Source organism: Typopeltis vanoorti, chromosome 2 (genome assembly GCF_054136105.1).
Source record: "Typopeltis vanoorti isolate ZY-2024b chromosome 2, IOZ_Tvanoo_1.0, whole genome shotgun sequence".
NCBI lineage: Eukaryota > Metazoa > Arthropoda > Arachnida > Uropygi > Thelyphonidae > Typopeltis > Typopeltis vanoorti.
In genome coordinates, this window is record NC_143550.1 from 25,012,550 (window position 1) to 25,036,167 (window position 23,618).

General features: G+C 34.5%; 1 protein-coding gene across 3 annotated transcripts in view; it reads right to left on the reverse strand.

The window, feature by feature from the left end:
• The window catches only part of DCP1 (decapping mRNA 1), a 174,653-nt gene extending 151,524 nt beyond the window's left edge, over positions 1 to 23,129 (reverse strand). For 2 of the 3 annotated variants that reach the window (XM_090410666.1, XM_090410659.1), the window contains exons 1-2: positions 23,003 to 23,123; positions 3,590 to 3,630 (exon numbers count right to left, since the gene is read on the reverse strand). In XM_090410666.1, the coding sequence (XP_090266792.1) occupies positions 3,590 to 3,630; positions 23,003 to 23,107 (146 nt within the window). In that variant the 5' untranslated portion in view covers positions 23,108 to 23,123. Of the gene's footprint in view, positions 1 to 3,589; positions 3,631 to 23,002 lie in introns of all 3 variants that reach the window. The other variant, XM_090410674.1, reaches the window with a different exon arrangement.
• Between the last annotated feature and the right edge of the window lie 489 nt (positions 23,130 to 23,618).

Sequence of the window (23,618 nt, forward strand, 5' to 3'; positions counted from 1 at the left end):
TTCATGCAAGTGCGTTTCTTATCTGCTGTGAGCAAGTGGCACCCATCTTGTGCAAAGCCTTTTCATTTGCAATTCTTCATGCAAAATATATCCTATAAGTTCTTTTGAAATGCCTATAGTCTCAGCAATTTTACATACTTTGACTCGCTGGTCATACAATACCATATAGTGCACTTGATCAATGATTTCTAGTGTTGTTACACTTTTTGGACATCCTTCACATGGATTGTCTTCAAGGCTAGTACCACCACGTTTAAACTCGGCAGCCCATTTCTTCGTTGTTGAAAATGAAGGAGAAGAGTGCCCATAAACTTTTATGAACTTCGAATGAATTTCTTTTTTCATTAAACCTTCTTTTACAAAGAATTTTATAACCGCAATACTCAATTTTATTCATTTTAAGGAATACAGACACACTTTTGCTTTAGACAGCTGTATAAAACAAACAAACTACTCGATATAATGACTTGCAATTTCACATGGATACCTATGACAGATGTACCAACTTTGAAAAATAAAATCTTGCTGAGTGTTGCCATCTATGGTCGAGGCCGAGAACTATTCAGACCACCCTCGTATATAAATGCATCACTGAAGTAATCTTTAGTAGTATTGAAACATTTCCTACTGCAATCTAAACTGCTGACCCCTATCCACGTCTTCATTCTTCAATAAGTGTGCCAAACCTGTACAAAACTGAGCATACTGCAAAGTGGCATTCACCAAGCTTATACCAAAATCCAAAACTGCTGCTAGAAAATATCAATACATTTGAAGTGAATTGTGAAAGAACAAAAGCAGGAAAATTTGCATTATGTTCAGATGGTAAATGAGCATTCAATTCTCTTACTGAAACGATTGGTCATAACTTTTATCCAATACTTCTCCCACCTCTGTTGCATCCAGATAGCTTTTATTGTGTCATTATCCCCAGAAAACTAACCTCCTGGCTTCAATACTTTTCCTCATATTTTAGTTGGAATAAAGGTTAGATAATCCAAAAACTTTTCTCTAGAGACCACAAAACATTTTTCAAACCACATCATGCTACAAACAGGGTCACCTAAAGACATTCACAAAAATTCATGCTGTCAGTAGGATTCAAATCCACAGTCCACTGGTTGGAAAGCAAAAGCATTATCAATTAGTGATGCAGGCTGATGAAATGCTTTCCCAGTAAGGTACATTTATGCAGCAGCCTAGCTGGGGGCAGTCTGCCCCAGGCGGCACTGTTTTTGGCGTTTAAGAAATCCTGCTATACTGTCTATAACACAGAAACTAAGTGATGAAATTGACAATTTTGCTTACAGAAAAGCAAGAAAAATAACATTTTAGAATGTTGGAATTAAAATTTTACTTCAAAAATAAACATAGTGTTTTTAATTTATTTCCCTATACCTCCTTTTGACTTTTTGTAGTATTTTTGGTATGCATTGAGAGGGGTGACAAAAGCTCTAGCTACAACACTGCATTTATGAATGCCAAAATTATTAGGAATAAGCGAGAAGAGTTTCTGGAGTTGATTGTTAGCTGGATTCATTCATGTTGACATATTAGAAGAGAACATAGATGGCTAATTGTTTTCAGCAAAATTAGAAAAGAAAGATGAAAGGAAGATTGGGGAAGTGTACTTTTAATGATAAAGTGACTGCTTTCTGTCCTAGTGTGATTCAGGAATACAACACTGACAACAGCCTTGAAGATTAGGAAATCATTTGGGTGGAAAACACTAGTTGCAATGTGCACACTGCAGGTAAGCGCCCAATTCTAGATTTCCCTCCTCCCACACACACACACTTGGTTATACTATAAATTAAAGATACCAAGAAATTATATTCCTGGTTTCATCCTTTATCCAAGTGTAAACAAAGAAAGTTTGTGTGAAGTCATTAAGCTATTGTAATATAGAGGCTAATGACTTCGCACCAGTTACCTTAGTATATTATCCCATAATGCACAGAATTATACATGTCCATAAGGATATGCATTGCATTATGGGACTAAAACAATTGATGTGAAGTCAATAGCCTCTACATACAAGTAGCCCAGTTGTGAAGCAATTTCACACACAAACTTCGTTTGCTTACACTTAGATAAAGGATGAAACCAAAAACATAATTTTTTAGCATGTTTAATTTATAGTGTAACCAAGTGGAAAACTTTCAACATCTCTAATCCAAAGTATTTTAATAACAAGGTGTGACGCTTTTTGACTACTTGCATATGGAAATATGACTTCTGCATTACTTCAACTTTGGTATCACTTCTGGGTCTGGCTCCTGCTATGCGACCTCAATAAAGGTTGAAACAGGTGTGGGTAGTGGCCCTTCCCATAATGCATAGCATTATACATGTCAGTAAGGATATGTATATTTCATTATGAGATACTAAGGCAACTCATATGAAGTGACACATGCAAACTTTGTTTGCTTGCACTTGGATAAAGGATGAAACCAAGAATATAATTTCTTGTCATCTTTAATTTCTAGATTCCCTTGTGAGATACCTGCCTAACTATTTAAGATGTTGATATTAAAGATGACAAGAAATTATATTCTTGGTTTCATCTTTTATCCAAGTGCAAGCAAACAAAGTTTGCACGCCACTTCACATCAGTTGCCTTAGTATCCCATGATGAAATATACATATCCTTACCGACATGTATAATGCTATGCATTATGGGAATGGCCACTACCCACACCAGTTTCAACCTTTATTGAGGTCTCATAGCAGGAGCCAGACCCAGAAGTGATACCAAAGTTGAAGTAATGCAGAAGTCATATTTCCATATGCAAGTAGTCAAAAGGCTGATAAAATGCTTTCCCAGTAAGGTACATTTATGCAACGGTGTAGCTGGAGGAGGGGCAGGGTTGTCCGCCTCGGGCGCCACTGTTTTTGGCATTTAAGAAATCCTGCTATACTGTCTATAACACAGAAAACTAAGTGATGAAATCGACAATTTTGTTAACAGAAAAGCAAGAAAAATAACATTTCAGAATGTTGGAATTAAAGTTTTACTTCAAAAATAAACTGATAATCATCATCATTTATGATGATTATCAGGGATCTTGTTTCAGGTTTGTTTCTAATTTTAGATCATAACAAAAAAGTTTGCTTATGAACATTCACCAATACAGTCAACTACCATTACAGTAAACAGGGAGCACAAGTATGGTTTTGTTATAGCAACATTTGCTAAGAGTCAACTGCATGATTAAAAAAAAAATAATAATAAAAAAAAGTAAGTATATACGTTTGTAACTAATTGTTAAAAAGAATTATGAGATGGATTTCAAGTGAAAAATAAGTGGAAGTTAACAATTCAGGAGCTAGCTGATACATGTTTGACACATGAATGTTTAACAATTATGTACAACCCATGATTAAGTGTCTGAAGGAATGAGACATGGATGCTCATGTCACCAATGGTTTTTCTATAACAGATGATTTTAAAACCATTTTCTGAATGCATTTTTAAGGGATGGATGAAATTTGTTAGCAAGCCATACTCAACCTAAAAGATAGCTTAGACATTCCTGATTTAACACAAAACAACTTTTTTTTTATTATATTAACAAAAATTAATTACCTTTGATAAACAAATAAAGTACCCTCAATCTCAGTTTTTTCCTAAAAAAAAAAAAAAAAATTACATCAATGAACTGTTTTTAAAAATTGTACACTATACATATGCATAAAAAGAAATTTTCAATATACTGTAACTCTATGGTACACATGCAATTTCACAGAATATATTTGGTATTTAGTATTGACAAAAACTGGATTACTAATCAATGTCCATAGGTCCAATAGAGTCATGATTATTTTGGTGGCTCAACTCTTGAATACTCTTTCCATACCAATAGTAATTAAGCCATCCATTTTATCAAACATCAATATTTTGAGCTTTCTGCTGTTATCCAGCCTGCAGATATGTCCAAAAAGGTTTTCTAATTATTGCTGCATTAAATTCACTTTCCAATTTACTCTTCTTTCTATAAAGTTTAGGCTTAAATTTATTTTTCACTTTCAAAAACTTCATGCAAATACCTGACAGGAACCAGTGGCTTGCAAGCTGCATCTGAATGGCTATGGTTCTATATTATGAAGAGTAGATAGATATGATCAGTATTTTACAAGAGCTATCAACAAATCCAAATTTGATACTCAAATGCAATCTGGTCCCTCATCAATGCCACTGGGCACAACTTTTGCCCATCCATGGAAACATGGATGGGCAAAAGAGCCTGTGTAGCTCAGTGGATGTGGCGTTTGCACACCACCGCGCTAGGCCGCACGAAGGAAGTCTTGGTTTCGAGTCTAGTCGGCGACTAGAGGAAATTTTTCTAAGCCTTTTTTCGACCAGTTCCCGAGTTAGTCGATCTCTGGCACGGGCAAGCAGGTTTTTCCTCCCGGAAACTCGGGTTTTTCGTCCTGTAAACTCAAGAAAATCGACCGTAGAACCCACATTATTTCAGACATTAAAATATATTGTGTTAGGGTTAGAGACCACGAGATGGCGGCACATTTGAGCCGTCTCTCTTCACTGCGTACCGCTTAATTAGTGATAGCCTTGGGCCATCTGTCTCTGATTGGGTACCAGTGGAGATTGAACTGCCCACTCAGTCTCCAAAAGTTAGATAGGGCTAAATGGCCTCGCCTACTCCCGTATATACGGGAATAAAAAGGCGTTAGCTGATTTTTTTTTTTTTTGATGTTTCCACCTCTCACATCAATATGGTAATATTCAAACCTCACCCAAAGACAAGGCTGCTTTACTGACAATTTTCTTCCAATTCCTGCATCGATGATAAAGAAAAGTCCTCCACCTTTTCAAGAAATTACTGCATACTTCCCCTAATCATACATCATAAGAATCCCAAACATCAAAGAATGTAGTCATTTGTTGCAAATGACATCACTCTTCCTATTGTGCTAAAAACTTGTATTCCACAATCAATACTATACTGTATAATTTTTTCAATTTTTCCTACTCAAATGACCTTCCTTTGATCACATGTTATTTGGACCACTATTCCTGTTATTGGATGCATACATCCTTCCAGACAATACAACAAAGAGCCGAGTCCACGGTAAGAGAAACAGCTGTAGACATTATGCTTCCAAACTTATCCATTTATGACCCTGGTAAATGACTATCATCCCAAATCAGCTGTAGACAACATTATATCAGCAAATAGAAATGTTAAGGTGCCATCTCAGCCAGGAATTGTACAGGAAGTTACCAAGGGATCAATTCACCGAGTACTTTGGAAGTGAACTGTTTTGCATTACATTCAGTGCATCCAAGACTGAGACAGATTATTATATCTGTGAATTGCATGTGCACGAGGAAAAAAAAATCTCCAGCTATGTATGACTAATGCTCGAAGTCTGTAAATATCAATCTAAAATGAATACATAGGTTTGGGTTAGTAGTAGTGCATTAAGTAAATAGATGCACACACTTGGTTTCATCAGAAGAGCAGCTGTATATAATCCAAACATTGTGTAATCAACAGCACAAACTACACTAGTGTAAAGAGCATGTATAGCATTTGTGACATTAAATTACATATTGCACTATATCCTTTTCTAGTTAGATATGCCAGTGTTATATGGCAGAGAATGCCTTATATATAACTTCCTGTACAATTCCTGGCTGAGATGGCACCTTAACATTTCTATTTGCTGATATAATGTTGTCTACAGCTGATTTGGGATGATAATCATTTACCAGGGTCATAAATGGATAGGTCACCATCCTATGATAACCTTTTTTCAAGTCTTGTCATTCTTTTCCATATACAGACAGCATAGCAATGTAGTGTCATATCATGTTTCCCCTCGTATAACAGTGCAGACCATGTGCAATAACATACATATCAGCTGTTTCATTATAAAACAGGAATATCCCAATATTTACTTCAGCAGTTTGTAGTTACTAAATAAATAATTACCACTTCCTGTTTTCAGCTAGTACATTTTATCTGAGATGGCTAATTTAGCTGAATAGTATATTTCCAATATTAAATTTATTTGAGTTAATATATTAGTCTACGTTGTAATTTCCTTAAAAACTTAATATATTTCCAAGGCTTAAAAATAGGACCTGTTTGCTAATCTGTGAATTCAAGAGAATTTTTGTTAATAAAATTTTTAAATCAGTTTTATTTTATGCTGAATCTATGACTTTTTTTAATGTTACATTTTTTTAAAAAAATATATTTTTTTACATTGTTTATCGCAACAACAATTTGATTATTACAAATGCTTATTTTTGTTATCAAGGAATATGAAAAATAAATAAGACAGGATTCTCCTGCATCGTTTTATCTCTAGAAAGTACTCAGACAAACCATGAAGTAGCTAGCCAATTGCAACACAGCTTCCTAAAACAGATGCACAGCAAACAGCAGTAATTGGCTTATTTAATAAAAAGTGATGGAATATGCAGAATTTTAACCATTAGTAGTGTGTAAGCAAACTTGAGAGTTGAGAAAGAATTTTTTTTTTTTAAATTTTTCTAAATGTTTTTTTTTTTTTTACTTACCACCACTTCATGATAAAATGATATCTCATCTCATCCACTTGATAACGGGTTGAGTCCACTAAGAAGAAAGGTTCTCCAGGGGACATTCTCTGAATATGACCAAACCATCTCAGTTTGATGCTTAATGATTGTATCTACTATATTATCTGGGAAGTTTAAATCTATTCTGACTTGATCATTAATCTTGTGTTGCATCCAGTGGGTGTTATTAATTTTTCTGAGGCATTTCATTTCAAATGCTTGAAGTTTCTTGATTGGTTGTTGAGTTAATCTCCAGGCTTCTGAAGCATAAGTAGCCGTTGGGATAATAATTGTTTTATATAATTTTAGACTTGTTGGAATTTTTTTATTTTTCCATATTTTGTTTAGTTTATTCATGTTGTCCAACCTAGGTTTAGCCTGTGTTTTACTGTTTCCATATTGTTGAGGTTACTAGATATAAGACTGCCAAGATAAACATATTTATTAACTTGTTCCAGTAGGTGATTTTCGAGATTTATAGAATTATTTTCTTCTTTTCTATCTATCTTCATTATTTTTGTTTTATGATGATTTATTTTCATAAGTTTTACAAGAGTCATTTAAAATATTAATAGTTTTTTCTAGCCGTGGTTTAGAATCTGCTAAAATAATGCTATCATCTGCGTATTTTATGTGATTAATGTTGGTACCATTGATTTTTACACCTGGTTCATCAGCTATGGTTTTACAGACTTCTTCTAGGAAAATGTAGAGTTGAGGTGAGAGAGGGCATCCCTACATTACACCTTTCTAGACTCTGAAATCAACGGTTTTAATGTTGTTCGTTTTAACAAAAGCTTTGGTGTCTCCATAATAATTTGTAATAAATGTTAAAATATCAGAATCCATTTTTACGTTTTTTTTTAGGATAGTGATCAATTTGTTTCTATTAACTGAATCAAAGGCTTGCTTAAAATCTATAAAACAACAGTATATGGGCAGGTTGTATTCCCAATATTTTTCTGCTATATTATTAATGGTGAAGATATAGTCTATAGGGGATCTATGTGGCCTGAATCCTGCTTGGTTTTCCTCTATAATTTTTTCTGTAAGCACCTGTGTTCTCTTTTGTATAATTTGAATGAATAGGTTATGACTTAAGAGTGTTATGGGGCTATAATTTTCACATATTCTTTTGTCTCCTTTTTTGAGTTGATATCATAATTCCTGTTTTCCAGTCAGTTGGAATTACTCCAGTATAAAGAATTTGATTAAATAAATTCATTAAGAAATTAATAGCTTCCTTGCCACCATATTTCTACAGATATTTCATCTTTACCCGTAGCTTTTGAAAGTTTCATTTGGTTTATTTCATTTATACTTTCTGCTGGAGTTATGGGTGGTGCCTTTTCACATATCTTTTCTGTTATACTTTCCTCCTGCTGTTCTTTTTAAAATAATGTTTGTTAGTAGTCCTTCCAAATTATTTTAATATTTTGTATTGACCCAGTTTCTAGATTGTTTTTACCTTTCATTGTTAATGGTTTATCTTTATAGATCTTAGTTAATTCTTTGATAATTTTGTATACCGTTTTATTATCATTTCTTTTATTAGCTTCTTCGCACAGTTTTGCTTTTTCTTCCAACCAGTTATTTTTGGCAGATATGCACATTTTATCAATTTTGTTTTTAAGATTCTTATGTTATTTATTTTCTTCTGTATTTTTTATATTTAATATATGCATTGCTGCTCTTTTTTCTTCTAAAGTATTTCATGATTTGGTCTTGATGTTGTACCAAGTACGTTTCTTGCAGTACTTGCAATAATTTTTTTTTTACCTTCATTCCATGTATTTTCTATATTGTCATAGGATAATCTTCTAAACTCATTTCCTATTAGTGTCTGATAGTTATCTTGCATAGATTTCTCTTTCAGTTTTGACAGGTCATAGGAGCTCGTGATTTACGATACTTGAATTTTAGTTTAATTTTTGCTGCAAGCAGTTCATGGTCAGTGTTGAAGTCTGGAGTTTTTAAAGTTTTAATATTTTGCACTGATGATTTCCAATTGCATTTGATTAGAATGTAATCAATACAGTTCTTTACTGTACCATCTGGTGAGGTCCATGTGTATTTGTGGGAAGGTCTATGGAAAAGGGTATTAAAGATAAATAGATTATTTGCTTTACAAAATTCTAATATTCTTTCTCCTCTTTCATTTCTGTTATCAACTCCGAACTTGCCCATCGCATCCTCCATGCCTGGGGTGAACTTCCCAATTTTGGCATTAAAATCTCTCATCACTATTAATATATCTTTCTTATTGGTCAAAAAGGATAAAATGATAACCAAGAAAAAATATGAAATAAGATTTCTCAGTAAATCTGTTTATTGCTTAGTCAGGTGTCACTGAAAATGGCTTCATTGATTTGTCAGACTGATAAATATACAAGTAGTTAGCATTTTTGCTTCAACAAAGATAGTCATAGCATTAACCCTCCCACCGGAAGAGGTGGATGAAATAGCCAGACCACCCCAGTATTTTTCATGGATCAAAACTTCATCGGTATTCTACCTTTTATCAAGTATTTACCCTCCTCTGCCGTTAAGGGATTAACGCCGATTTTAGAGCCATTAGTGGATTAACTGCGGTGGAGCGACTTTTGTCACTTGTCTTTACATGTACTGCGTTACTTGGAATTTCCTTTACTGTACTAGTATGTGTCTCTTTCCAACAACAAAAACGAGTTTCCCATCTGCCAAAATAAATAATCAATCCTGAAATGACCATAGATCAGCCTTTGCAATGAATATATTTTAGTAATAGTAAATTTCCTTCACTTTATTGACAATATAGATTTTTTTCGAGAATTTTCACATTTGATTACATTTAAAATATTTTGTCAAATATTTATATTTTTGAATAACATTTAGTGAAATAAATTGACATTTTGCTTTCTTTCTTTGCAAAATACCGTTATATGGATAGTCACATTTCAATTTTAGGAACTTTTTTTTTTTTTTAATGAACAACAATTGATCATAAACTGCATTACTTGGTTTCCGATTGTGTCTTTTTTAGTATCAAAAATTAATATCAATGGTATTTTATCAGACTCTTTGCCTTCTTCTTTTGCTTAAAATTGCAAGATTTTTATTATTATTTTTTTTTTTTTGTAGGATGTACATTACTATAATATCCAGTGCTTGACCACTATAGATATGTTGAAAATATAATAGGAAGGATATATATCCTGCATGGAATGATTCAAAATTTATGCTCATTTTTAAGATTTTTTTCTGCAACCCCCCCCCAGCTCTCCTCTCCTGGAACTCAGTTACATAACTACTTTAAATTTCTACTGGTTTGAAAACTTTCAGACCATATTCAAAATCTCTTATTTCAGTTTACCATTTTGACAAAAGAAATAAAGCAATAATATTGTTGTATATTCGAAGCTTCTAATTCTGTACTATTTCTTTGCATCTGAAATCAGCTGTTCAGATGGTCTGCTGAAATTATTCTAAGATTTAGAAATACTATGCTATACTTTCAATATGTAAAACTGTTTATGCATACCACACAAAAGAAAGTTCAGTTGTGTTATTTTTGTTTTTGTTTAAAAAAAAAAAAATTCTAAATATTACTACTTCTACTACTGCTGACGTCTTAGAAATGCTCGACAATAATTCTCTTAGCTGGAGGAAAAGCTAAAATCTTAGATTACTCTTACTGCTTTTGAGAAACACAAGAGAGAAAGTTTCAAAGAAGTCGCACTAAATTGCCTCAAGCAAGAATGTCTTGTTTCGTTCTCAGTTGTTCAGACATCCTAACACAAAAAAAACTGACATTTCTTTTACAGACTGATGAAGTGTAATATGTGTGTTGCTATTACTTATTTATAAAGCCTGCTTGGTTACTGTGCCTTTGAAATACCATAATTCTAATTAGCAGTGCGCGCTTTCTCTCTCGTAACCTTTCTTGCTCATTCTATTGCGTGTTATGTTTATCTACCTTTTGCACTACGAGTCTTATGCCTATAGATACTAGAAAATTTATTTTTTATTGAGACTGCGCCACTAATATCTTTTAATTGGCATAAAACTCAGTAACACGGCTGCTCGATTTTTCTCTCTCTTTTTCTAACACAAATTCCTTCATTAAAACTTTACACAAACAGTCGTGGTCTATTTGCACTTAACTATACGCTTCGGCTATTTCACTTGGTTTCCCACTCACAAGTCCGATAAGTTTTTTAGGAACAGTGCATAGTAAAATAAACAATCAGGTGGCACTCTATTGACATAATTAAAACACATTTATTACATTAAAATAAAGTACATTAAATAAGCGATAGGGAGGTTACTCTTCTCTACCTATCCTTTTGGTATAAAGAAACAAACTTTCTCTTTTCAATATTAAATGACTAAACAATATATTTACTCTGTTACTTCTCTAAGAAAACCAAATTGCCATGACTAATTTACTCATAAAGAGATTAGCTAGTTATGGCAAGTTATCTTACTATTAATATTCCAGTTAACAACAAATCAGAGGCCTCTCTTATAGATATTTCTTATTACTATTTCTTATCAGTCCATCTATGACATCTCTCCTAGATTACAAAAAAGAATGTATATTAGAGATTGGACACATTACGGAGGCTCTTTGTCAAGACACCTTCCATAGGTTCTTCAAAGTCACTATGCTTTTTCTATCTTCACAGGCCTTAGGTTTCCATCCAGATAGTCTTGTTTCAGGGGACACTTCGTCGGAATATTCGGCAGGTCTTGAACTGCAATCTTCGCAGTTCTCAAAAGTTCAGGCAAGAAGTTTCAGCATTCAGACTTGAAGATCGTTCTGCAGCTTTTGACTTCCCGCAGCACTAGGACATCCGACCGGCACGTGGCATCGGCTGTTCTCCCAAGTTTTCTCTGGCTCTCTTTGGTAACAGCACTCTGCCTCTACTGTCTCTACAACTAGATCTTGACTCTCCTCTGTCAGCAACTGGACCTGGATTCTCCTCACGATGATCGGCTCAGTCCCTTTTCATTTTCCCTTCTCTGCACCTTGCACCAAGGTTGTAAACCCCGAAGAAATTGGCAGTTCTCCTTGATCCTTTTGTTAAAGCTGGCCCGTTCTTTTTTTCTCCCCCGTGCGCTCTTTTTTCCTTGTCTTGTCAGGCAGCGGAAACTTCTCTGAAACTAGCGGATCTCTTTGATACAAACTCCGAAGATATTTATGCTCAGAGCCCGCAACCACCTCTCGCACACACACACCCTTTATCGAAAACAACTTTCTTGTGCTCTTTATACGTAGCTGTTACACAAGGTTCTGATGGCAAAGCACTGCCTTTGTTTTTGACATTCTAGAAACTTCAGTTAAAGGAGTAAATACAATTAATTCCCATAGGGTTACTTACAAAAATACCTAGCATATAAAACATAGAAACAAAAAAGGTTATTTACAGTTCTCATGGGACTTGACCTCTGTAAAAATCGATGTAAAAGTGCTTTGGTATTTCTAAGCTACATCAAATTTTTACAGCAGTATTTATGACAAAAATGATTTCTTTATTTATACTGATCAGTTTCACTTTTATTTTATTCTAAATTAATTGATACAATTATCTTGAAAAGAGAATTTTAATTTTTTAAGAGAAAAGGCACATATGTGTTATGTAATCATTTATTTTTTGGGTTGGGGGAGGAGGTGGGTTATAGACCTATTCAATCTATAGGCAATTGTTACAAATGTAATAAATTTAGTTTACAAATGTAAATCAATTCGGGAACATGCTCACCAGTTTAGTGTAAAATAGTAGCAAAAGTTTAACTACTTCAATAATGTCACATATCTAAACTAGAAGAAGATGTCATTATATCTGCTGATGTTAGAACTCTTACATAAATATTTTTTTGGCATGAATTCTCTATCTGCTATAATATAATCACAATTTACAGAATTTTGCACTCTTGTATTGACAAAAGAAATATGTGCAGTAATTTCTTCTTTCAACTACAAGAAAAAAACAGATAATAACAGAAGAAAAATATGTAGCATTTTATTTTTCATTGAGTAAATTTACAATGTTCTTTCTTTGTGTTTTGAAATGAAAGTGCAAATGATTATTTTTTTTTTACAATTTTTGCCAATAGAAAATCTGCTATAATTATATGAGTGACATTTTACCATTTTTCTCCCACAGGAGAAAAGAAATAAGGCAATAATATTGTTCAATCTGTCAAATTTTACTGTAGTAGAAATTTTTATTATCAAACTTTGCTGTTTTGTAATAAAAAAAACATTATTTGTGCTACTTGAAAATTTCCAATCTGTGGCACACACACTGCTATGAAAATTTAATAGATAAAGTTTCGGCAAACTGTATTCTTATTTACAAAAAAAACAATCTTATAATAGGCATATCTGAAAAATAGTTGCATTAGGCAGGATTGTGGTACACAGGATGTTTCAAAAATTAAAAAATAAAACATCTCAGAGAATGATTTACCCTACTATTCAGAATTGTTTGGAATATAATTAAGGTATTATATATATATTCTAATATTCCTTTCTGCCCAGTAATAAGCTGTAATCTAACGGAGATTACTGACCCCCCCCCCACACACACACTGGGAATCAGATCAAAAGAACATGCCCATCAGACAGCACACTAAAGTGCCTCATGCAATAACTGCATATTTTACAGGCAGAAATTCCTTGTTTTGTTTTTCCATCTTTCTGACTGATTAGCAGACATTTGAAACATATTATTCTGACACTGCATTGCATTTGTAGGATGACAGTGTTTTTAAATATTAATTTCCCTTATTACCCAATATCACATAACTTCCTAACTTATAATAATTAGGGAATAATATGTATATTTTCTGATTTATAATTTGCTAATTTATAATAATCAAAACCTAGTTTCTGTGTCGAAAAATTAAACGTTATGTGGAACAATTACTATGGAAAATAATGAATTAAATAACTGTACTGTTTCATTACAGTTTTCGGGTTGTTGTAGTTATGCAGGGGGAGGGGGGGGGTATAAAACTATCAAAATCGAAATAAAGTTGAATTCTATTGTGAAAATATGAAATTTCACATGCATGCACATACATATTTTGTATAAGAGAATATACACAAAAGTATCGCTTACTTTAAAATTTGAGCAAAATATAGAAACTAGCAGAAAATATATACATATCAGTTTAAATAATAACCATTTATTTCATTTTGTAAAGACCAATTATACAGGGAAACCAACAAGGTGAAAGTGCAAAGAACATTAGATTACGATATTTTGAAAAAAAATTAGTGATATGATTAAAGAATTGCATATTATTCTCTATAAAGCAAAGTCGAAGAATAATTCACAGATTTCCTGAAGGAAATCTGTGAATTATTCTTCGAAATATAATTTTGAACAAAGATAACATAATCTAAAATGTCAGCAGCCGGGTTTTTTTTAAAATAATATTTCATATAATTAACATGAATTAATTTCTTCGAAAACAAAGAAAATATTCTGTCGAGTAAGCTATTAGACAAAATTAGAACAAAAACATTAAACACTGATTCTCCAAGGTAATGCAATATTTAAGCGAAGAAAGTATTATTATTATGTGACACCTCCGGGAGTGTGCCAACAGCCTCGAACAGTTGGACTCCATTTCAACTACTAACCGCGCTCAAACTTGCTTAACTTTTTGCAAGCCATTAGTAGCAGAGGCTCTACCAATCGACCAACCTTTGCTGGCTATTGCAAGGATTTATATTCTGTCCTGGAATTTAAAACTGTATAATAAAAAGAGAAAATAAAAATAATTTCTATATTTTTAGTCTCTCTAATATAACTAAGAGTCCAGTTACTCAGCATAAAACAAAGAGAGAACTGAGACTCAGCTTGGCGAGATAATCTGGTTAAGTATTCTCTACAGCATGAAGGATTATCGCACCTTCTAAAGGACAGAACAGCAAAACTGCACTTATCCATGTTCTTTCAACAGGTGTACTGAATCATATCCAGATTTAACTGGACGTATATATATATACACACACACATACGTCCTGGCCGGTTGTAGGGTTAAAAAAGGATTTTATAAACTGACCAAGTCTTGGTATACATGATGATATGTATATACAACCAAATCAGCCAGAGAACACACATGCAATAAACAGACAAAAAAACCTATTAATTAGTAGCAGATGGTACATTAAAGTATTACAGATGAATTATGTGATGTAGAGTAGCATTTCCTCAACTATGAGAATTCAGAGCTCGACATTAAAACCATTTCTTTTTGCAGTATTCCCATATAAAAAATTATTGAATGAATGGCTACGTGCAAAATATTACAAATAATAAAGTAACAACTCCTCTGGAAATAACCTGATAAATAAATAACCATTCACAACAAACTTTGCTGAGAAATATGAGATTGCATCAAATGGCATAGGTTATCAATGTCTGATTTAATATTTGCTAAAGATGGTCTTAAAGAAGACAATGAGTTCCCATTTGGATGTTTCAATGCAATGGCTGATGAGAAGCCTAAATGTTTTTAAACTTGAAGTCCTATATTCACTATGATTTTTATCCAAAATTTATCATGTGATAAACAGTTAAAATTTAGATGCCTATGGAAAGATAAACATATCCTCTTCCTTCATAGACAGAAGATCTGTTACACCACTGAAACTGAAAGAATTTAAAACACTCAAAAAATCACTGTTCCTTGAAGAGAAATTCTTTCAAAAGTTTATCATACTACTCCTTAAACTCACTATCTGCAATGACCATTCTCAGGCATTTCATTCCATACCCCTACATGCAAAAAACTTTCTTACCATCATACTCACTATTTCCTTTTTAAAATTCTAGGGTGCCTCTTGTCATTGTTTCTTTAATCTTATTCTATTACTTGAAAAATCTCTCTAGTATTAATCAAATAAATGTCTCAATTACATTAACTTTTAATTTCCTTTTCACCAAACTCCACAGATCAACACATCCAATGTTCTGCAATCCTAATATTATTTGTTATCCACCTCTGCACATTTTCTTCAGTTAATTCATCCCTTCAAATCCCAATGACCAAAACTGGGAGGTTCCATCCTGATGTGGTCTGATCAAGGCTTTTATAGAATGGAACTACCACAATCATCTCTGCTGGTCAATACTTAGATTTCTGTGGTCTATAGCTCCACTCAGCACACATGCAGCCCTCCCATGTGTAGATCCCAAATTTCAAAACTTCACATTCAGCTGTATTCAAGTGACTGCCCCTATTCATCCGCCCAACTTTCCAGCTTAACCAAATCCTCCTAAAGAGCCATAACATCAGCACCATTAACTAATAATCCTCCCAAGGTTCAAGTCATCATCTGTAAACAACTGATTATCTCCCTGTAATCCAGTGCCAATATCATTGACAAAGGCTGAACCTTGTGGAACTCCTACCTGTAACCTTCCTACTACTTGATGCTGCAAAGCATACACATCCTTTTGGGTATATATAATACTATGCATTATGGGAAGGGCCACTAACCAGACCAATTTTGACCTTTACTGCACAGCATTATACACACCCAGAAGGGTGCATGCTTTGCCTTATACAATACTAAGGCAATTAATGCAAAGTCATTAGCCTCTATATACAAGTAGCCTAGTCATGAAGAACCTTTGCTTACACTTGTATAAAGGATTAAACAAGAATATAATTTCTTGTCATTTTTAATTTAATTTATAACCAAGTGAAACAACTTTCTACAGTCAAACCTCTGTCCAGTTCTGTATATGGGTTCTTAAAAATTTTTTATACCTCCAATCTACTATAACCCTTATACAATGGCACTATCTTACCTCCTTCCATTTCTTAGGAACCTGGCTTGTTGCCAAGCTTATTAAACAGCCAGGTCAATGAAACAGTCAGTTCCTTAGCAAAACTCCTTAAAACAAAATTCCATCTAGTCCCACCACCTCAGTGACATGCTCAGTATTCAAGAATACACCCTCTTCATTCACTTTTAATTTCAACTCTCCTTGTCTCTCCCTCTCTCTCTACTATATCATCTGCAGTGGTCACCTGATCTTCCTTCCACCAAAGCCATTCATCTATAATCATTTCTCTCATCACACAGCAAAAAAAATTCCCCATGAATTCTTCTTGGTTCACAGCATTACTCTTCTTTTTTATTCTATTTTTTCTCTCTTTATTACATTAGTTACATTCCTATGTTGAGCCTTACGTTCGTAATACAATTGTACTGCACCTCTCTGTATTCATTAACTTCTTCACATCATCTACAATTCCTGCTATTTCCTTAGTCATCTGTTTTACTCCAAACTGCTTTATCATTTTTCACTTGAGTTATGCAATCTGCCAATGCTAATAAATACTTTTTAACTAACTCTCTTGCATTGGTGACCTCTCTTCCTTTAAATTCTTCCATTCACAGTACTGTCCACCAGGCTCATTTTTAAATACATTATAATTCCACACAAATTCCTTCCTTCTTGATACTTCTGCCTATTTCCCTACCAACTTAGGACTGCATGGCGACACCTACCAGCTGGGAAGAAGTATGACATCTCAGTCAATGAGATCCTCTAATGCTATGACTAAATCTAAAAGTTAAATCTTGTGTTCCCTCCACCCTATGCTCCTAAGACATTTGTCCCTCAAGAAATCCAGAAATTAATTTGCTTTATTCTATGTTCACTGGGCATCCACAGATGCCATAAGGTCACTCCGATGCTTGGTGATGTGCCACACCAGGTCTCGCCAAATAGTCCTGTTTGCTTTTCTGGAGGCCTCAACTCTCTGAAGATCAGTCACTCCACACACACACCATCTATCCATCTCACTGATGGTCTATCCCTTCCTCTTTTTCCAGGAACTTTACCTTCTATTACTGTCCTGAGACCTTTCCCCTTCCATCCTTTTAATGTGTCTAAAATATTTTAACTTTCTTCTGTCAATATCCTTAAGAGGCATTAAAGTTCTACTGATCTTTTCTAACACCCATTCATTTGTATGCCTTTCAGTATATGATATCCTCAACAGTATTCTGTAACACCACATCTCAAAAGCAGATATCCGTTTCTTATCTGATTTCTTTAGGTTCCAAATCTCACATCCATAAGTCACGGTTGGAAAAACAACTGCATCCAAAATCTTCAACTTTGTTCTTCCCATGGAGATAGATCCATCCTTCCAGATTTTAGACAAGTTTGACTGTCATTTTAGCCATTCCTAACCTTCTTCTGAACAGCAATTCTTCACATTAATAATGGATCCTAGGTACTCAAACTTGCTGACTTCCTCAATTCTTTCTCCATTAAGGTACACTTGTTTCTCAAGAGCTTCCCTGTTTGTATTTAAGAACCATAATCTTTGTCTTGCTAGGATTGAGTTGAAGTCCTCTGTTATTACTGATCTTGGTAACTTCGTCAAAAATTAGTCCTAGTTCTTCTGTCATTACAAAGGAGTACTGTATCATCAGCAAACCTCAGATTACTGATCAATCTACCTCATATCCCAATTCCTGTCTTGAGCTCATCCAATGCTTCATGCATGATGTCCTCCACATATATCCTAAACAAGTAAAGAAAGTAAATCCTTGTCTAACTCCTTTTCCAACTTGAAGCCAGTCAGTCAATCCAACACCTGTTCTTACCATGGCTTCTTGCTCCATGTACAAGTTATCAACCTGATAGTGTGTCGAGTGAAATCCATTCTTTTCATTACTTCCCATAGTTTCACATGCTGAACACAGTCAAAAGCTTTAGAGTAGTCTAAGAAACACATTACCAGAGGGAGTCTGAATTCTTTATATTTTTCTATGATCTGTCTAAGATAAAGGATCTGATCTCTGGTGCCCTTACCTTTCCTAAAACCTGCTTGTTCCTCTGGCATCTGTCTCAAGTTTGGCCTCGATCCTATTTAGCATGATCTTCGATAAAATTTTGCTTGCATGAGATATTAAACTAATAGTTCTTGTATGCCTTCATATCACCTTTCTTATGAAGTGGTACGAAAACCGACTTCTTCCAGTCACTAGGCCATGATCCTGTCTCCCATATCCTTGTAATCAATCTATGAAACACATTTATCCCTCCATCCCCTGTAGCCTTAATTAACTCTGCTGGGATTGCATCTGCACCTGGGGCCTTATTGTTGCTAAGCTGCTTAACTGCTCTTTCAACTTCATGCCTAAGTGGAGAAGATTCCAAATCAAAATTTTCCTGGTGAGAGAGGCTCCACATTTTCTTTATCCACTCTGCTGTACAGTTCCTCACAGTATTCTTCCAATCTGTTTTTGATTTCCAACTCTTCTGTTAGTAACACTCCATTCCTGTCTTTGATGACATTTGATTTGGGCTTAAACTTATGCTTTAAGTGACGAACTAAATAAATTTGCTTTATTACCAAATGCTTTTTACTCTGCCCAGTTTATACGTTCATCTAGTTTAAACATATAGATACATATCTATATGCATCTATATATGTGTAGATATAGAGCGAGTACACTGGAAAAACTGTTGCTAGATAAAAGTGCAGTGTGTATGTGATGCCAGCAAGAGATCAGAAGTAACAGATGAAGTGAAAGATCAGGAGAGAGCGATACTGACGAGACAGAAGTGCTTGATAATGGAAACAGAAGTAGTGTGAGATATGAGGAGAGAACAGGAATGAAAGAGGGGAGCTGGAGTGGACAGGGAGATATAGCATAGGGAGAGTGGATGCTGGAAGTAGCAGTAAATGTATGTATGGGGATCAACATAGAAAAGATCAGAATGTGAGTGGGGAAGTTAAGACTGAGCAGATATGTGGTAAGCAGTGATAAAGATGATTGGGCAAGGACAGGACAGGTGTAGTGGGGAAATCCACAACCAACAAGTGTCTCTTGGTTAGGAATGGTTATAGACCTAAAAGTGAACTGCTGTTTATTTACAAATGCCAGAATTATCAGATATGGGAGATGAAATGGTTTCCCTTAGTGTATTCACCCCAAAATTGTTGAAATATGGTTGAATGAAGATGATATTCCTGTTAGGATACAAATAGAAGTATACAGTGTTTTCCACAAGGACAGAAAGGGATGGGGAATGCTGATGACAGAAGGAGAATTATGTCCACATAAGGTAGATATGAAAGAGGAAAATGGTAACGATGGTTTTGAGACAATGTGGTGTGAGGTGATTGGGCAAGGACAGGACAGGTGTAGTGGGGAAATCCACAACCAACAAGTGTCTCTTGGTTAGGAATGGTTATAGACCTAAAAGTGAACTGCTGTTTATTTACAAATGCCAGAATTATCAGATATGGGAGATGAAATGGTTTCCCTTAGTGTATTCACCCCAAAATTGTTGAAATATGGTTGAATGAAGATGATATTCCTGTTAGGATACAAATAGAAGTATACAGTGTTTTCCACAAGGACAGAAAGGGATGGGGAATGCTGATGACAGAAGGAGAATTATGTCCACATAAGGTAGATATGAAAGAGGAAAATGGTAACGATGGTTTTGAGACAATGTGGTGTGAGGTGGAGATTGTCATGAAGACATATTTAGTTGGATGATACTATAGACCAGGGAATGTGGAAGGTGATGATGAAGAAATGTATAAACAACTTGGGTTAGTGAACAAAGGAAGGATAATTATCATGGACAATTTGAATTATGGCAACATAGATTGGAATGAAGAGACAGCATTTGGGAATAAGAAAAATTAATTTGAGTTCTTGAGAGACAACTATCTCAGGCACCATGCAAAGGGGGACATGCGAGGATCAAGAGTTTTAGATCTAATCATGCCATCAGAGGATGTAATTGTGAGTGAGATCATGAGGTGATCCCCTAAGTTATGGCTAGCCATATACAGACTTCTGTGGGCAAAGGACATGTGGAAGTACAAGGCTGGTAATTATGACAAGCTTAGAAGACAGCTTGGAGATATAACATGGAATGAGGAGTTGAGCAGTAAGGAAGAAGAGGACAACACTTTGGAGGCAGTACAAGATAAATAATTGTAATAATCATGAAAATGTTTTTGAAGTTACATAAAAAACAAGCCAGAAGAGCGACTCAGTTAAAAGGCAACAAAATTGCAGTATGAGCTAAAATTAGGAAATCAGGCAAGGAAAACCACGGGAAGTTTATTAGATATGTGGCAAGTAGAAGGAAGAATGATTATGGTAAGATCATGGCAACAGATGAAAATGGTAGAATGTTAACTGCTGCAGAAGACATTGAGGTATTTTGTGATCAATTTATAAGGGTGTTTCATCCTGATCAAGGCGGAATCATGAAGAATCAATAAGATGATAGGATTTGATGACATATCACTGTTCAACTTAAGTGAATGTTCAAGGGAACTGTCAGTAGCATTAGCATGCCTGTTTAATAAGTCTTATAATAACACAGGTTCCAAAGGATTGGAAAGAGGATAAAATTGTTCTACTGCATAAAGGTGGTAATAAGGATGTAGATTCAAATTATAGGCCAATCTATATCTAGAGTTGTGAAGGCAGAAAGAGTGGTGAGAAGGATAGAGAAATGGATTGATAACAGGAGTATTCTCTGTGGTTATCAGCCTGGGTTTGTTGAAGGGAGATCATGTTTTACTAACTTATGTACTATAACAAGGTTATTACAAATAACTTGAACAGGGGAAAATGTATATATAGTGGTGTACTTGGATTTTGCAAAAGCTTTTAATAGACTGCCACATGACAAACTGTTAAATAAACTGAAACAGATGGGATTGGATAACAGACTTCTGAGTTGGATCAGTGACTGGCTGTCATATAGGTATCAGAAAGCCATATATATGGGAGTGCAGTATCCCAAAAGAGGAAGGTCACTAATGGTGTACCGTGTACTGTAGGGGTCAGTTTGGTAAATACTGTTGCTCAATTTGTATGTTAATGATATTGGGATGGGTTTAACTAGTGATATGTAGCTTTTGCAGATGACGCAAAATTGGGGAGAGCAATGTAGAGTCAAGCAAATGTTATGGCCTTATAGAAGGACTTCAAAAGATTGCATATACTAGTAGTGGTGGTGGGTGGTAGATGGCGGTGTAGTTGGTGGATTGAGAGTGGTGGAGACAGAGCTGTGGAGTAGGTGTCCTCCCTCGATGAGTCTTTGGACTCCCTGGAGGCATTATGTAATAATAATAATAAATGGGCAGGTAAGTGGAACTGTGATTTCAATGTTGCAAAGTGTAAGGTTTTGACATTTGGTAAGCAATGATGGAATGCAAAGCACACACTTGGTGGGAAAGCTTTACAGGAAGTAGAGATGAGAGATCTATAAGTGATGGTGGACAAGGACCCGAAATTCAGGGGCCACAATGCACAAGTTGTGAAGCCGTCACATCAGATAATGGCAACAACGCAGAGGACCCTGACATACAGAGACAGAGTTTACAAAGACATTATTTAAGGCTTTGATTAGGCCTCATATGAATTATTGTACACATATTTGGTTGCCAGATTTTTATGGTGACAAAGACATGTGGGAAAGGGTCTAGAGAAGATTCGCAAAGGTGATCAGTGGTCTTGGAATGTGGAGATTGAAGAATGAAGTTGCAAAGCCTCGTGAATAGGAGGAAGGGGGGGGCATATAAGCTAGTCAGGAGTTATCTGGTTTACATGGAAGAGAATTTTCATAGAATGGGAGAGGGGGAAGAACAAGAGGCCATCATTTGAAATTGTATAATGAGGGTGTAAGCAAAGGAGCGAAGAGTAGGTTCTTTGCACGGAGAGTACTTGGTGAGTGGAATGCATTGCCTGAGTGTGTTGTGAATGTGGGATGGTAGGATAAGCATTGTGTGCAATAGTGAGTATCTACCAGGATGTCCCTGACTCCATGGAGGTATCATGATAATGATAATAAACAAATTAAAATGTCTACTAATGGCTCAAACAGATATGCTGACGTTTAAATATAGTTCTAATGTATTAAAATATATAATTGTTTTTATAATTATTAAAACAAAAACAAATTTTCTCTAATTTCTATAGTTGCAGGTCAATGATTTTTTGGATATGCAAACGATTTCAAACTTATACAAAAACTATATTTTAAAATGTATTTATGCTTTAATGTGAATTTGTATATTAATAAGTAATACGACATTTGTCAATTAAGTCGTTTCCATATCCTTCAAATAAATAAAATCGAAATACATGCTTTAGAAATGAATTCTATACACTTCATTACATATCTCATACAAATAACCTTTGGTGTAAACACCACCCAGGAGTAACCAGATACATGAACAAAAACTTTTTTTTATTTTAGTTATCTTAAAATAATATTAACGAACACATACAAACGCTTGAGCGTATATTGAAATTATGATTCGATATTTTTCAACAATACATAATCAAAAATTGCTTAACGAAAAACACATAAATCTGGCATGCTGTATTATCTTGAAATTAACTGATAAATACAATACCCATTCATTTGCTTTAGGACTAAACTGATAAAGAGCAACTTGACTGGCATTATCCAAAATGATCACAATATGTGAATCTAGCCTTTGCAACGCAGTCAAGTTCATACGATTACCATCTTTATCCGCCATCTTGACAGTATGACCTATGACTAGGATTAACCTCGCATCTCATTATATAACTATCGCGACACAGAGCACTAGAAAAACAACAAACTTGATCTAAATTATTATTACTTTCAAATTTATACATTTCAAAATATTCTTCTGCTAAGGAACAAATATTATTTAAAACAAATCTGATTCACTTATATTTAATATAATCGGACATAAACAAAAGCGATTTAATATATTTCATACAAGCAATCTTTAATATAGATTTTTGGAATGTACGCTATATTTTATTTACGCCATAATTCGAGTTTGATTAAACCCGAGTTCCCTTTGATGAGGTTTCTATAAACTACTCAATGAAGAGATTTTATGCATGAATTCCGTTAATTTTACTTATCCCATAATAGTGGGTGTCAGATTATCATTAGTGAAACACAGAATATAGCGAGATCCTGTAAGTGGAAGGAGAAAGTTTATTATTATCATCATTATGGGTATCTCCACA